The 14,630-nt window shown below is 45.9% G+C and overlaps 1 protein-coding gene across 1 annotated transcript; it reads left to right on the top strand.

The window, feature by feature from the left end:
* The first annotated feature begins 590 nt into the window (after positions 1-590).
* On the top strand, positions 591-13,752 carry LOC140907934 (uncharacterized). Its single transcript, XM_073335026.1, has 5 exons — positions 591-767; positions 809-898; positions 3,792-3,875; positions 11,939-12,203; positions 13,168-13,752. The coding sequence occupies exons 1-5, from the start codon at positions 591-593 to the stop codon at positions 13,476-13,478; spliced, it is 927 nt and encodes a 308-aa protein (XP_073191127.1). The 3' UTR covers positions 13,479-13,752.
* Positions 13,753-14,630: the final 878 nt, after the last annotated feature.

Below are 14,630 nucleotides of genomic sequence, written 5' to 3'. Positions count from 1 at the left end.
CTCGTCGGAGAAGTGCATTACCAGCATGCACGACCAAGCCAAGTTTTATTATATAACGTGACTTTCCTCTGCCTAACTCTTATATTGAGGCTACAACAGAAAGAAAGCGACAAGCGAAGCAACAAAGCCATTAACGTCACCACCCAAACTGGTTTAGACTTGGGCTGTCGTTTCAATTCCCTGCTCTCCTTGTAATTTACAACATCCATGAACCCCCGGTCTCGGTAACCAGGCCTAAGAGCACGAAAGCAGAGCTAGGTAAGAGGATGGAGGATGCTAACACAAGGCCCAGTACCGCCCGGTTTTGTTTGTTTGTTTTTTTCCACTCCAGCAACATTCCCATTGACTTCCGGGGGAGCTTTGCCAGGCTGAGGACAGACGGATCGGGCCTGCTACGTTGTAACACCGATGGGATGTCACCACGAGCAGCCCCCGTGAGCGGATCCTAATTCCCCGGGTTACAACCAAGCGCCCCTGGCGTGCGGCCGCCTCGGCCCCTGCGTTTCTGACAGGCAAACCCGGCCCGGGATTAGCAAATCCGTGCCAGGCCCCCGCCCGCCCCCGCTTCTCCTGCGGCCCAGGGATGTGCCATGCACCAGCCTTGGCTTCCCTCTCTGCAGCCGAGCCGCTGCGGCGACCACCCGGCTTGCGCGGGGGAAGCCTCTTTGGCAGCTCATGCTCCCAGCCCCGCCGCCTTTGATGTGCCCAGCGGCGGGTGGCCCCCTCCCCCGGCCGCCCTGGCGGCAGGAAAGCGGCCGCGGCAGCAGGCACCTCCGGGCGGCCCTCCCCGTCCCGCCCCGCCCCTTAGCCGAGCTCGCGGGCGGAGGAAGAACCCAGCCACCGGCCCAGCGCCGTCCACCGCCAACCAGCCACCGCTCGCCTCCTGCTGCCCGAGCAGGTTAGGAGCGCTGCGGTGTCCTTCCGTCCCCTGCCCGCTGGCAGGAGAACCCCCCACGGCACGGCACGGCACGGCACGGCGGGGCCATGCGCCAGGAGCCGTGGGGCTTCTATGGCACATGGGCCTCTCCCACGAGCGAGGGATACAGGGGGCGCTAGAGATCAAGACTGCGCTGTTCCTAACACCGCAAGGCCACCAGAGCCTAGGCCAGTGCTTCTCGAAGTGTGTGTGTGGGGGGGGTCCCCAACCCAACAGGGGGGCACAAGACTAATATCGGGGGGTCTCCAGAGCCCTGGCTGTTGGCTGGGCACCCAGCCACCAGCAGCAGCCCAGAAATAAGGGTGGCAGTGTGTGTGTGTGTGTATGAGGGGGGTATTACTTTTTTCGGGGGGTGGAGGGGTCGTGGCAGCCTGAAATATTTTTAAAGGGGGTCCTAGCAAAAAAAGTTTGAGAACTCCTGGCCTAGGCTAAGGGATGGCACTTGCGGATCAAGGGCCTGACCCCTTGGACTCATTAAAGAGCCCCTGGCACTTTTTGTAATTGGCGGCATGTTAGTTAGGGGCCTGGTCAAATTCCCAGTTAGGTAACCACTAGAATTGGTTGAAAATTGTGCAACAAAGAGAAAAGGGGGGAATAAATAAAAGCGGTATTTTTAACTAATGTTTTGTCAGGTAATCTGAGTTTGGAAAACAGAACCAGCTCTAACCACATTTTACCCCCACACCAACACACCCGTTCAGTTGGGTAGAGGGCTGGTTGGCAGACAATGGTTCCTGGAGCCCTTCCTCCTGGGGGTACAGAATAAAAACATTGAAAGGACTGTTCAGGAAGGGGCTAGCATTTGGATGGAATAGGTAGGTCTGGATGTTATTTCTCTTTTCAAGTTCCTTACAAAAATAGCGGGATACAGTATTGTTCACTTCCTGTCCCAAACTCTTGAATACTGTTAAATAGCTAGAGGTGGTTGCATTTCAGTGATGGGTAAAGCGATCCCTCTGTAATATTTATATATCAGTTTACAAAGCACTCTGGGATCCTCCTGGATGAAAAATGGTATACAATTGTATACTACTGTGTTGGTGAGAGAATAATTCAACTTCAAATGTGTATGTACCCAGCTAGAAACAGACCTCAGTATTGTCGCATCTATTTTATATCTTTAGATTTATAACAATGTAGACAGAGTAATTAAAACCAAAGGGCCTAATTGTAAATGTTTTGTCCCTTTCTTAAAATTTTTTCCTCTTCCTGGTTTATTTCCTCCAGTCTAGCTTGGCGCTCTACCAAATCTCATTCATCTGAGAAAAGGATACGTATTTATGTTTGGATAAATTTTAAAGTACTTGTCTCTGGTGCAGAAGCTGTTTGCTGGAGTATTTCAATGAGACTTAAAAATCTCATCTCATTTATGAGTTTTGGAGGGCTCACTCTCTCATGTCTGGGCAGGCATATGTGTATGCCCCTTCTCACCGTGTTTTTCAGGATTGGGCTACCAATTGTTTTTTAACACAATAAGTCAGAAAAGCAGCTCCTTTTTGCAGGGTTATGTTCTTTCCTTCTCTGATCAGATTCCTGGGCATTTCTAGGAGTTTGTTTAAGCAGCTGCCAGAAGAGCTGCCCCTGGGACTATCAGGTGGTTGAAGTAAATCTCTGCTACTGGGTCATAGCGTTGCACAGTAGGGCTGGTTAGAAAATGTGTAAACAATTTTGGAATGATTTTCATATATTTTTATATTAGAAATGTTTGATTTCTTTGTGTGGAATTGTTTTAGTTGAATTTTCCCCTCAAGGTTTCTTGAAATTTGTCACTTATTTAGTTTTCATCATTTTCCATTTTCAAAGTACAATTTTGCTAGTTTGGGCACATTGTGGGATTTTAAAAAAGTATTTCAAAATTTTAAAAATGATGTTTGCAATTCTTTATATAAAAATAAGTGACAAACCACAAATTGAGAAATTTTTCAAAGTTAGTTCAGAAAACCTTTAAAAAAAATCAAGTGGTATTTGATTGTAAAATTGTTCTTAAAGTTTCATCCAGCACACTTGTGTAGGGTCTGAGCTTGTGCCCACTGAAGTCTATGTCAGAGGTCTTCCTGTTGACTTCAGTGGGCCTTGGGGCAGACCCAATAGAAGTTTGTGCTGCCCCTGCAAAAAAGATACAATGATGACTAATGAGGGTATTAGAAATAGGATGATGCTGGCGGGCTGGTGTCCCTCCCCAAGGATTCAATCATCAGCCTTTTTAAAACAAGGGCCCGCAATTGCCAGAAAGCTAAAGAAATACTCCCTGGACACGCACTAAAACAGATGTTCAAAAGGGGCCTCTGATTTTGGGTGTCTAACTTGAGATACCTCTGATTTTCAGTGATGATGGAATGATGGGTGCTCAGCACTTCTGAAAATCTGTCCCCAAATGTCTCAAACTGAACACCTAAAATTAGAGATCCCTTGAAAGTTCCAAGGTTCCTTGGCCAGTGTTTCCCTCCCCATGAGTATGATGCAGCAGGACAAGTCCCAAAGACAGTGCAGTTTATTTTGCTTTGAAGGCAGCTGTAGAAAGTATTACATAAAACAACCAGCCAGTTTCGAGGAGCTTCAATGACATCTAATCTTTTAATTTTTCCTAAGGGATTGAGAGAAAAGGTTCTGTTCTGTTTTCATACCTCTTTCCCCCACTCTCCCCTGCCTTCCACAATCTCTCCTGGTAGAGGGAAAGGAAAATGATAGTTTTCCGGGATGAACATATATTAATTAAAAACCAGAGAACCATTATACGAACTCAGAATGAAGGAGTTCCTGGCCTAGAGACAATAGAGTGAAAAAAAGCATTATGATTTACAACTTTCCCTGATCATACAGAACACTTTGTAATTAAGTATGTTATATGGTCTAGGAAAGTCACTGCTGCTGCCACCAGGAAACTACCCCAGCAGCCTTCCACTGTCTGAAGTGTTACAGTGATGAGCACAATACAGAGGTGAGTTGGAGGACCAATTGGACATGGCATGGAGGAGTCCCACAGCCCCCCAGCTCGTTCCCTCAGCATGGGCACTCAATAAGCAGCATTCCCACACCAGGGTACAAAGAGAGGCATCAGCTTTTGCTTATTTTAACAGGATGAGGGAAAGGGTTGGCGATTACTGCCATGAAGAGGATTTTTCCCCATATGTGGCGTTAAGGCTTAAGATTTTGAAAGTATTCAGATTTAGGTCTACATGAACATGTTTCAATACCCTTAACACAATGTATTGTTGACTTATCTGGCAAATTTCTAAGCACTTAAGGAGGAAAAAAGGCTTATTTTAAATAGCTTGCTCATAAATAACATTTGGGATAAGGCAGATCGGCACTGCAAAAACAGTGCTTTCATTTCAGTGGTCTGAAGACAACCGTACATGCTATGTACTTCCTGTCCACTGTCATTTCCAAACGAACAAAACGTATAATAAAAAGTCAGTTCTCATATTTATACATTGGGCAATGAAGCAAATTAAATAGATGATGTACCTGTAAAGCTTAACCATTCCAAGGGCAAAAATATTTGCTCTTCAGAAGTACTTTATGAGCCACAGGGATTAGTCCTCAGTAGAAGAGAGGAGTTGGAAGTACCCAGAGAGGGAATGAACTCCAGAGACAGAAAAGTCACCCCAACGCTTCCATTTTGGGGTAGAATTTTTAAAGCAGCAGTTCTCAGGAGTCTTCCACCTAATGGAAAGCAACCATTCCATTTCATGAAACCATTTGAGGTTTTGAAATATGTTTTTGTTCTGATGCGGAACCAAAATGCCTTTTTGAAAGATTTTGCAAAATGGGGAGTGGAGGTCTTCGCTGGGAAAAAACCAAACCAAACCCCCAAATCCTGTTCTTAACTCGGGTTAAACCATAATGAAAACAAGGCAACTAAGGCTTTATGTCAGGTTACCAGTTCAGGTTCAACCCCAGGTTCCAATTCAAGCTGCTAACTCGTTACCTTGCTGTCAGCTACTATTTTAACCTAAATTGGGAGCATGCAGGGGATTTTTTTTTTTTTTTTTTTTTGCTTTGAAGACATATCCAAAGACTCTATAGCCTGCTGGTTAGGGCACTGGCCTAGTGTGTGCCCAAGTCAGGGCCTTCAACCTGGATCCTCTGCTTCCTAAGCTAGCACCCGAACCACTAGGCTACAGTCTACAGTCTAGCTCAGGAATGCTTCCTGAGGAAATTGTTCCTGGGACTGCTATGTTTCTGCAAAACGTTTTGGATTAGACCGGAAACAGTTTTGTCAAAAGTATTTCAACCAGCTGTATTCCTACTCTCAGGCGGCACCCCAGTACGTAACCGCCTTCAGTTGTTGCCCACCCCCACACAGAAGCAGTTTCTTCAGGGTGACCTGGTCTCACAATTTTATCAAGAGCATCATGCTGTTTGAGGTTTCAGAGTAGCAGCCGTGTTAGTCTGTATCCCCAAAAGGAAAGGAGGACTAGTGGCACCTTAGAAGTGCATAGGAATGCATCCGATGAAGTGCGTAGGAATGCATCCGATGAAGTGAGCTGTAGCTCACGAAAGCTTATGCTCAGATAAATTGGTTAGTCTCTAAGGTGCCACTAGTCCTCGTTTTCTTTATGCTGTTTGAGGTTTTTCGTAAGCTTCCTTGGGACTCCTTGTGTGACCACGGACAGCAGATTTTTGCCCCACATCTTTTATTTCTAAAGCCAACTGATGTATATGTGGGATATTTTTCTAATACTGAAGCTTTTTATAGACTATAAATAATACTATGGGGCTGGTGCTTTCCAAAATAACCATTTACCCTAAAATATTGTGGGAAGCATAAATAGTCCTATGGAAAGTGACATTAGCCTGTATGTTTCACCAAATACTAAATGTTCCCCATGATCAGCACTACTAGCTTAAAAGGGCCCAGAGGAAATGAGAATTGAAAATGAAAATCCATTTAGCCCTACTAGAATAAATTATGTGGATTTACTAAGCACATAGTAAAAGTGAGGCTGGCATTTTAAAAGAAAGAAAACAGTTTTAACCAGACTCTACGATGGGGAGGCATGCACCCAATTAGCGAGCATTTTACAGCAACTATTTTACAGCAAAAACAGAAACACACTGTTATTTTTGACCACAGAAACAGGGATATTTGACACGTCCCCAATAATGGAAAGAAAAGTGAGAACAAAAGCTAAACATTGAAGACAAAGGGACTGTAAGAGAGCCAATAGGATTTGATGCTAAATCTCAGCAATAGGACTGCGTGTTAGCAGGGCAAAATAGTTTCAGTGAGATGAAAAATTATAACTGTAATTACCGAATCGTCATTCCTTCTGTAGGAACCCCACATTTGCTTTGAGTCAGCAGGGACTAGTGAAGAGAACACTAGACTGGGACTCAGGAAACCTGGATTCTATTCCTGCATCTGGGTGACCTTGGGCAAGTTATTTCACCTTCCAGTGCCTCCGATTTCCCGTCTGTAAAATGGGGCTGATGATATTGACCTTCTTTGTAAAGCATTTTGAAATGTATTGATGATAAGAGCTAGGCATTTATTATTATGATAATACTTGCAAAACAGGAAGTTTGGAAAATATACCAAGCTGTAGACTTTGCCTGGTTTGTGGTAAACAAAACAGCCACACTTCTGTTCTTAAATCTGGTGTTGCCACTCATTAAGGGCTGAAGAGTCCAACACATTCATTTATACCTAATTTAAAAGATTAATCATATTTTTTAATATGTCTAATCAAAGCTCCCCTCCTTCAGCCTTTTCTTAAACTCTGTTTGTAAAGTGGCCTGAGCCCTTTACCCTCAGTTGTTTCTAAGGAGTGAGAGGAAAGGCTATATGTACACCAGAGAACAATACCTATGGTATTTCCAACAATAATCAAGGCCATCTGAAATCTGTCACTTAATATTTGCATGGCATCCTTTTCTTCAATTTGTCAATGTAGATTATGCCCACAAATAACCATGCCCAGTAGCATAATATGGCTCACTACTTAGTATCTGTCAAACAACTTGCCATCAGCTTTCTACAACTGATGTTTTCAGTAGATTTCTGCTGAAGACTGAAGAAGTTTTTCTGACCTCTTCACTACAGAGGATTCAAAGACCAGCTGAGGCAGCAGTCCAGTACTACAATATGCCGTAAGAGAATGAGAATTAACTAAGCAACAACTGAATTTGGAAATGGATTTAGAATAGCCACTGACCGCTGCAGGAGAAAGAGTATTTCTTTAGTGCCGCTACCATTAATTTAGGTCACATAGATAAAACTTTAGGGACTTATTCCCCTCTAATGTCTGACCCAAACACAGGAGGATTGAAGGGATGCAGACTGCTAAAGTCAAAAGAGCGAGACCAACAGTCTTGGTTCTTGCTCTTACTGATTTTCCTCACTAACGACATGAACAGACAGTATCAAATGTGTCCGAGAATGGCCTCTTTACTACTAGGCTAGGACCCAGGTTAGTTTACTGGTTCTTGCTCTGTTGGCCAGCAGGAGTAGGTCTGCTATGGGAGTGGCATTCTCACTGCTGGGGAGGATGGGATCATGGGAGTGGTCTGTGTATTACTCAGCAGCATGCCCCCTTCTAATTGAAGATAATGGCCTAACTACTATTTGATTTGATGGTGCAGGATGAAGCCCTAAAGAAGTGGCTATAGAAGTCTCTGCTCAGAGGCCTGTTCACTCATGAAGAAAGCTGTGGGATGGGATGCAGAATCTCAAGGATGGGTAGGCCAAATCTGAGTTAAAAAGAGGGTCCATGAGAGTTTCTTAAAGATGTGAAGTAAACCCTATACCCGAGGGGTTGTATGTGTGTGTAGTGGAAGTGTCAGTGCAAATTCCTGCAGCTTGTTCTAATTGGGCATACCTTTTTGTTGATTGTAGTATGCGTTCTTAATATTAGGGTGTGCAGTCACTAGAGGCTGCTGGACCAGGCACAGTGGCTTACGGAAGGGGCTTGAAGCTGGATTAGTGGGTGAGACGAACAAGCTTGTGGCTGGGTATGCAGCATAAATAAAATGTAGCAGAGCAGCAAAGGCAGAGAAGGGGAGGATTGATCATTTCAAGAAGCATGTTTTTAAACTGAGAAGACCTTTCTTTTAGTCAAGAACTTTTGGTCTCACAAGTGCTGCTGCAGCTCTCAACATCTATAACTCACTTTGCATTGCTAACTAAAAGCTGATGTCTGCTTTTTAAAAACACCAGTGTCTCCCAAACCACATGGGCGTTAGATACAGCAGGATCGTCGTCCCTCTCAAGCACAGATCCAGAGCAGTCGTGGAGACGGTAGCACTCACACAGCTCTCGTTTTGCAACATTTTCCTTGTTGGGGGGGCCAACTGAACTGATGGTTCTGTTAGAGGTTTTCTAATGAAGGTTACATTTTTAATGGATAGTTTAACTTCTCAAATGAGCTCTCTAATGGAAACGTTGCTGGGACAGGTAGGATCCAGCACCAAAGTAAATGTCACTTTTAATAAGTGACTCAATATTTTTCTGAATTATCTTCCAACGGTCATAAAATAAAATCTCTTATAAAAATTAGAGCGAGAGCTGGAAGAAATACATGCAACCAGCCATCTATCCAATTCATTTTTTTCTGCTTGCAAGCTAGCCACAAGACATTCATGATTTCCCCAAATTTGTTCTTTATCTGCTAATTTAATGAATTATGTGGCTGAACAAATGACATTCTTGGTATTATCCCTATATTGGGTGTTTGATTATTAGTTATTCTGTCTTTTTAGTTTCTTATAACATGCCTCTCACTGTCATATCAGACAGTATGTTTGTTAATGTTTAGGGGGTCACGTTAGCCATATACTATTGTGTCTGTTCCTTGTAAAGAGGAGGCATGCCTGACCAAAGCACTAGTGATCGGGGGCGGGGGGGAGGCAGTGGGGGAAGAGAGAGATTACGACGCTAGAGAAACTTTAGGACATTTAAAAGCTTTTCCTGTCCTTTTTTGTACAAAAGAAAAGACATCATAGCGGGCTCTGCATATGGACCCCAGATTTAAAAATAGCTGCGTTCTCTTCTCACTGAAGATGAGAGACAGAAGCCAGACTTATTGGCTGTTTAGCAGACTTTACATTCACTTATCTGCCACACTGATACCAAATAACTGTGCATACATACACACATGTGGTCCTATTTGAAAGGTTGTGGCCAGTCCCTCAACTGGCCTATTTAATTGTCTGAGTGCCAGGGACTGGAGGAAGAGTGAAAGGATTGGCACATTGGATGTAGGATGATAGGACATTCAACACAGCACAATTTAATTTACTGGGGCTAGGGCATCACTTGAATTTCACTTTTTGAAACAGCCTATCACTAATGTCATATTCACATAATCAGGCCCAGTGTGCTAGGAAAGGCAGGTCAGATCTCAGGAACAATCTCTGTGTTGGGGAACCAAACTCAGTTTAGGGGTTTAGGAAACAATCATCATAAGTCTTCCCCATGAGGTGTTTGCTTAGCAATGTGCCACTCCTATGTGTAACTGCCATTGCTGGTTGGCACGCACACGTATGCATACAGTCTACTCAGAGCAAAATCACCCCCAAAAATCACCCCCCAAGAAACCAAACTCACCAGAGAAGACAGGGTCAGTCCAACAATGGCTAGTACCAGCATGGCAATATCACAACCACCAAGCGCCTCTGCTAGTGCTTTGCATTATGTGAAGCAAAGACAGCAGTCTATGTTTGTACAAACTGACTGGAAAAAGCAGGAAGTCAGGGGCTGTGGAAGGGATAAGAATAAAGGGGTTGGGTTACAGGTTCTTGTCCATCCACAGCACCAGCAGTTAGCAGGGGCATTCAGTGTTGAAGAGAAAGATCCCTCTGTCGATGACTCCTCATAGCAGACTTCCCCCTAATGAGAGAGTCGTTGAGGAGGATGTTGATAACTGGCCCTGTGCTAGGCCGGTTGAGTCCTGAGGGCCATGATAAACATGAGGGTCTCTCTATGGAGCACCTGAAGGCTGGTGAAGAAGCTGTCCAAAATAGGATGCTGACATGTTACTTTCCCATTGTCTCAAAGTTAGAGAGAAAGAAGAGGCCCATACAACTTGTGGGATAAGATCACAGGAAGCAGCAGAGGTGCCGGAGCTGCCCAGGGTATAGGCTGTCATGCTTCATATAGTCAGCTAACTCTACCAACAGCCAAGAAAAAAACCGGACACTGAAATTGTACGTGTGGGAATATTTTTCTCTTGACAGCAGTGATGAAATCCTTGCAACTTGTCTAATATGTCAGCAGATGGTTAGCAACTGACTTGACCCCGGCTGGGTGGGTACCACATCTATGCAGAAGCACAGAGATAGGGATATACGTAACGAGAACCAGGTTGAGCAGCAGCATGGCTTTCCTCATGATCAGTGCGGTGTGTCAAGAAAGCCTTGTGCGAGTCAGAGTAACAGCAATATCACCAGTGTGCCCCAAGTATTCCATAGGAGATTTAGTGTAAAACAACCCTGGACAAGAGTTTTAAGGGCTAAAAAATATGCTTGTATATAGGTTGAAGCCTTATTCTTGAATATTGCTGTGCAAAACATGCCAGTGCCTAACTTACTGTTACTTCCAGGGGGAGGGTCAGGGCTTTTGGGAACCAATGGCTGATGCTATTCTTTATCTTCCCCGCCCCAAAAGGCATAGTTAGAGATCTGCACATGGCCAAGAAGTAATGTGTGCAATATAGCAAGCAGAGAGTGAGAGGGAAGGTACAGCTGATCTTGGACAAATGGCCTATTGATCGAACAACTGATTACGAGATCGTGTCAGCCTCATCAAGAGCACCAAGATCAAACCACCAAGGCATCACTGTATGCATGTGCGGATTAGAGCAGCAACACACTGCCATTGATATATTTGATAAACTGCATGTTGGGATAGAAGAATGGCCCACTCTCTCCTTTCTCTCCCAGCCCAGGTTCCTGGCCCCAGACAGTGGGTGAGATGTGAGGAAGGCAGTGCATGATGGCTGTTTCCCACAAGGCTCACTTTGTGCAATGCCTGATCCTAACAGAAAGGGAATGCGACAGCAAGTGGTGCGCCTCATCGCTGCCTCTAAGGCCATGTCTGCACTTACCGGGGATCGAAGACCTGCTAAATTGATAGCAGAGCGCTCTCCGGTCGACTCTGGTACTCCACCGGAATGAGAAAAGTAAGGTATGTTGACGGCAGAGCGTCCTGTCAACATAGTGCAGTGTAGACACCACAGTAAGTCGACCTCAGCTACGTCGACTCCAGCTACGTTATTCACATAACTGGAAGAGAGTAACAGGAACAGAGTAACTTAGGTCGACTTACCCCGGTAGTGTAGACAAGGCCTAAGATCCGTAGCCACATCATGCAGTGTTGCACAGGGCACTGTGTTCCCAGAGCTTCAGTTAAAGCCCCAGTCACCACATGAAGCAAGAGGTGGTGCTGTGGCTCTCCACAAGTAGGACAGGCTTTATGTGCAGGAGGCACGATTTAATGTTTCAACCTACATTCCTTCAGCCAGGCGCAGGAAGGCAGCAGCCTGCACTATGCACTGCCAGACTGGCCCCTGATAAAACCTCTGGGCAATACCCTCAGGTCTTTGGATGATGCCATGAGGTTTTTTTCAGTGGGGAGGAGACTTGCTTGTATTAGCCAGGTCATGTCATTGAATTACCTGCTGGAATAAAATGTAAGCTGTATGCTTGAGCAATACAGCAAGGAAGGTGATCCACAAGTGCAACAGTGACAGGAAAAATGCTGCACCTGTGGGAGAGGTTAGCTGCCACCTCAGAGAAGTACATCAAGAAGAATAGGCTATTGTGACTACAGATATTAACCCCAGTCTTTAAAGCACTGTGGGTTTCTTGGGCCTAACTGCAGAGTAAGAGCTTCGATCCAGCAGAAAAAATGCTGACATCTATGCCAACCTTGTACAGGGCATGGGGGAGAAGGGCTACACCAGGGACACGCAGCAGTGCCGTGTGAAAATAAACGAGCTTCAGCACGTGTACCAGAAGACAAGGGAGGCGAACCATCATTCTGGTTCTGCCCCACAGACGTGCTGTTTTTATGAGGAGCTGCATGCGATTCTCGGCGGCGACCCCACCACTACCCCAAAACCCTCCGGGGATACTTCCCAGGAGCCCCTGGCAACCCTGAGCAACAATGAGGAGAAGGACATTGGTGAGGAGGAGGAGAATGTGAGGCAGGCAAGCGGAGGATCCATTCTCCCCGACAGCCAAGAACTGTTTTTAACCCTGGAGCCCACCCCTTCACAGGACCAGTTGGAGGCGGAGCGTGATGCCGGGGAAGGCACCTCTGGTGAGTCCACATTTCTAATCAAACTGTAGGGGTTACATGCTATTATTTTTTATGTTTAATCTGAACAAAAAAGTAGGTGTAGTGAGTATTGGTGGCCACTCCAGCTATGCAGAGGGTGCTCTCAGAAAAGACTCTTTATGTGCACGGGGAGGGACCGGGAATCCTTCAGGGAGGTCTCTAGGAAGCTTTCATAGAGATACTCCGCAATCCTTTGCAGGTTTCTGGGAAGGGCTTCCTTATTCCATCCACCATGGTGGACACTTTCCCGCGCCACTCCAGTATTAACTCTGCTAGCATCGTTGCAGCACACAGCATTGCAGCATAAGGACCAGGTCTGTACCCAGACGCTTGCAGCATCTGCTCCCTTGCTGCCTCTGTTACCCTCAGGAGAGCGATATCGCATAGAGTCACCTAGGGGAAACAGGGGAAGTCTTCAGTACTAGCCCTTAAACAGCAAACAATTCAACAAGTAATCTGTTCCCCATTTGGTGAAATCTGGGTCACACAACCACGCTTCCCAAACATGCTGTTGTTGTGGTTGGAAGGGATCACCATATATTGCAAGCAGCATTGAAAGAAAGGGGGGTGGTGGCTGCTTCCTGTTTGTCTCCCTTCCCCGCATCCTGGTGCCGCTTTTGTAAAAAGCAAACTATTCGGGAGGCTCTACCCTGGTGCCTGTCCTCAAACACCACCCAGGTTGCTAGGAGAAATGGGGCTTTTCTCAAGTTCCAACTTGTGATCCCCCGAATGTCTTCACAAAAACAGCAGCACAAGACCTCTTGCCCATGCCTCGTGGCCTTACTCACCAGGCTGGAGCAGTAAACAGCCTCTTGCGGTTGTGATTACATTGTGGCTTGCAGTGAAGTGTATTGAGGGATGGTTTTTTTATTTAAAAAAATGAACCTTGCACCAGAAACAGTGTATGCACTGTCAATGCTACCCTTGTGCTTTGCATTCCTTGCAGCTGAAACCTTGTCCATCGGCACATTCTCAACACCAGGACAGATTAGAAGGTGGAAAAAGAAGACTCTGGAGGACATGTTCAATGAGTTAATGCACTCCTCCAAGAGTGACAAGATGGAGCTCAGAGCATGGAGGATCACACTGTCCGAGAACCTGGACCTGGACAGGACAGCATGCAGGGAAAAAGAGCGCGTCACACAGGAGGAGATGCTGCGGAGTATGAAGGAGCAATCAGACATGTTGAGGCATCTGGCTGAGGTTCAAGAAAGGCAGCTGGACGCTAAAGTCCCTCTACAGCCTATGCCATCATAGGCTGCCATCATCACCCATTTCTACATCCTCCTCCCCCAAACATCCTGCGGGCGGGGAGCGGGGAGGAGTTTGGTATCCCTCGCACTCAACACCAGGTGAGGGTATAAAAACCAGAAGGCGCCCATTCCCACACCTTTGATTGTTATGGCAGTGCATCTGTAAGCAAGCTTTCCTTGTTTCTCCCCCCCACAGTGTTATCAGCCCTTTTGGCCCAGGTTATCTTACTTGTCTTTGCTGTCTCTGTGTGTTTGTGTGCATAATAAAATTTACCAGATTGAGGAGAAAAGGCTCCTTATTCATTCACCCTCCCACCCTGGAGGAAACTTTTCTCCCTTTGTTTCACAGATATAATAGAGCACACAGCAGCCAGCAATAACAATGGACACTTTTGCTTTCACTGAGGTCTAACCTAGCAAGCAAACAATGCCAGTGAAATTTTAAATGTGCAAAGGCACATTCAACCACCATTCTGCACTTGCTCAGCCTATGAATCACAGAATATCAGGATTGGAAGGGACCTTCAGCATAGGTCCAACCCCCTGCTCAAAGCAGGACCAATCCCCAATTTTTGTCAGATCCCTAAATGGCCCCCTCAAGGATTGAACTCACAGCCCTGGGTTTAGCAGGCCAATGCTCAAACCACTGAGCTATCCCCCCGCCGGTTGAACCGTTCCTTACTGCTGTCCAGGCTGCCGGTGTACAGCTTCATGAGCCGTGGGAGCAAGGGGTAGGCTGAGTCTCCTGGGATCACAAATGGCATTTCAATATCACCAATGGTTATTTTGCAGTCTGGAAAGAAAGTCCCTGCTTGCAGCTTTCTGAACAGATCTGTGTTCCAAAAGATGCACACGTCATGCACCTTTCCTGACCATCCCACGCTGATGTTGGTGAAATGGCCCCTGTGATCCACCGGCGCTTGCAACACTATTGAGCCATACCCTGTTCAGTTTATGTACTCTTTGGCAAGGTAGTCTGGTGCCGAGATAGGGATACACATTCTGTCTATTGCCCCACCGCAGTTAGGGAACCCCAGCATGGCAAAACCATCCACTATGTCCTGCATGTTGCCCAGCGTCACTACCCTTCTTAGCAGAAGTCTGTTAACGGCCCTGAAAACTTGGATCACAACAGATCCCAGGGTAGATTTACCCA

This window comes from Lepidochelys kempii, chromosome 2 (assembly GCF_965140265.1).
Source record: "Lepidochelys kempii isolate rLepKem1 chromosome 2, rLepKem1.hap2, whole genome shotgun sequence".
Taxonomy (NCBI): Eukaryota; Metazoa; Chordata; order Testudines; family Cheloniidae; genus Lepidochelys; species Lepidochelys kempii.
This window is presented reverse-complemented; position numbering and strand designations above follow the sequence as displayed.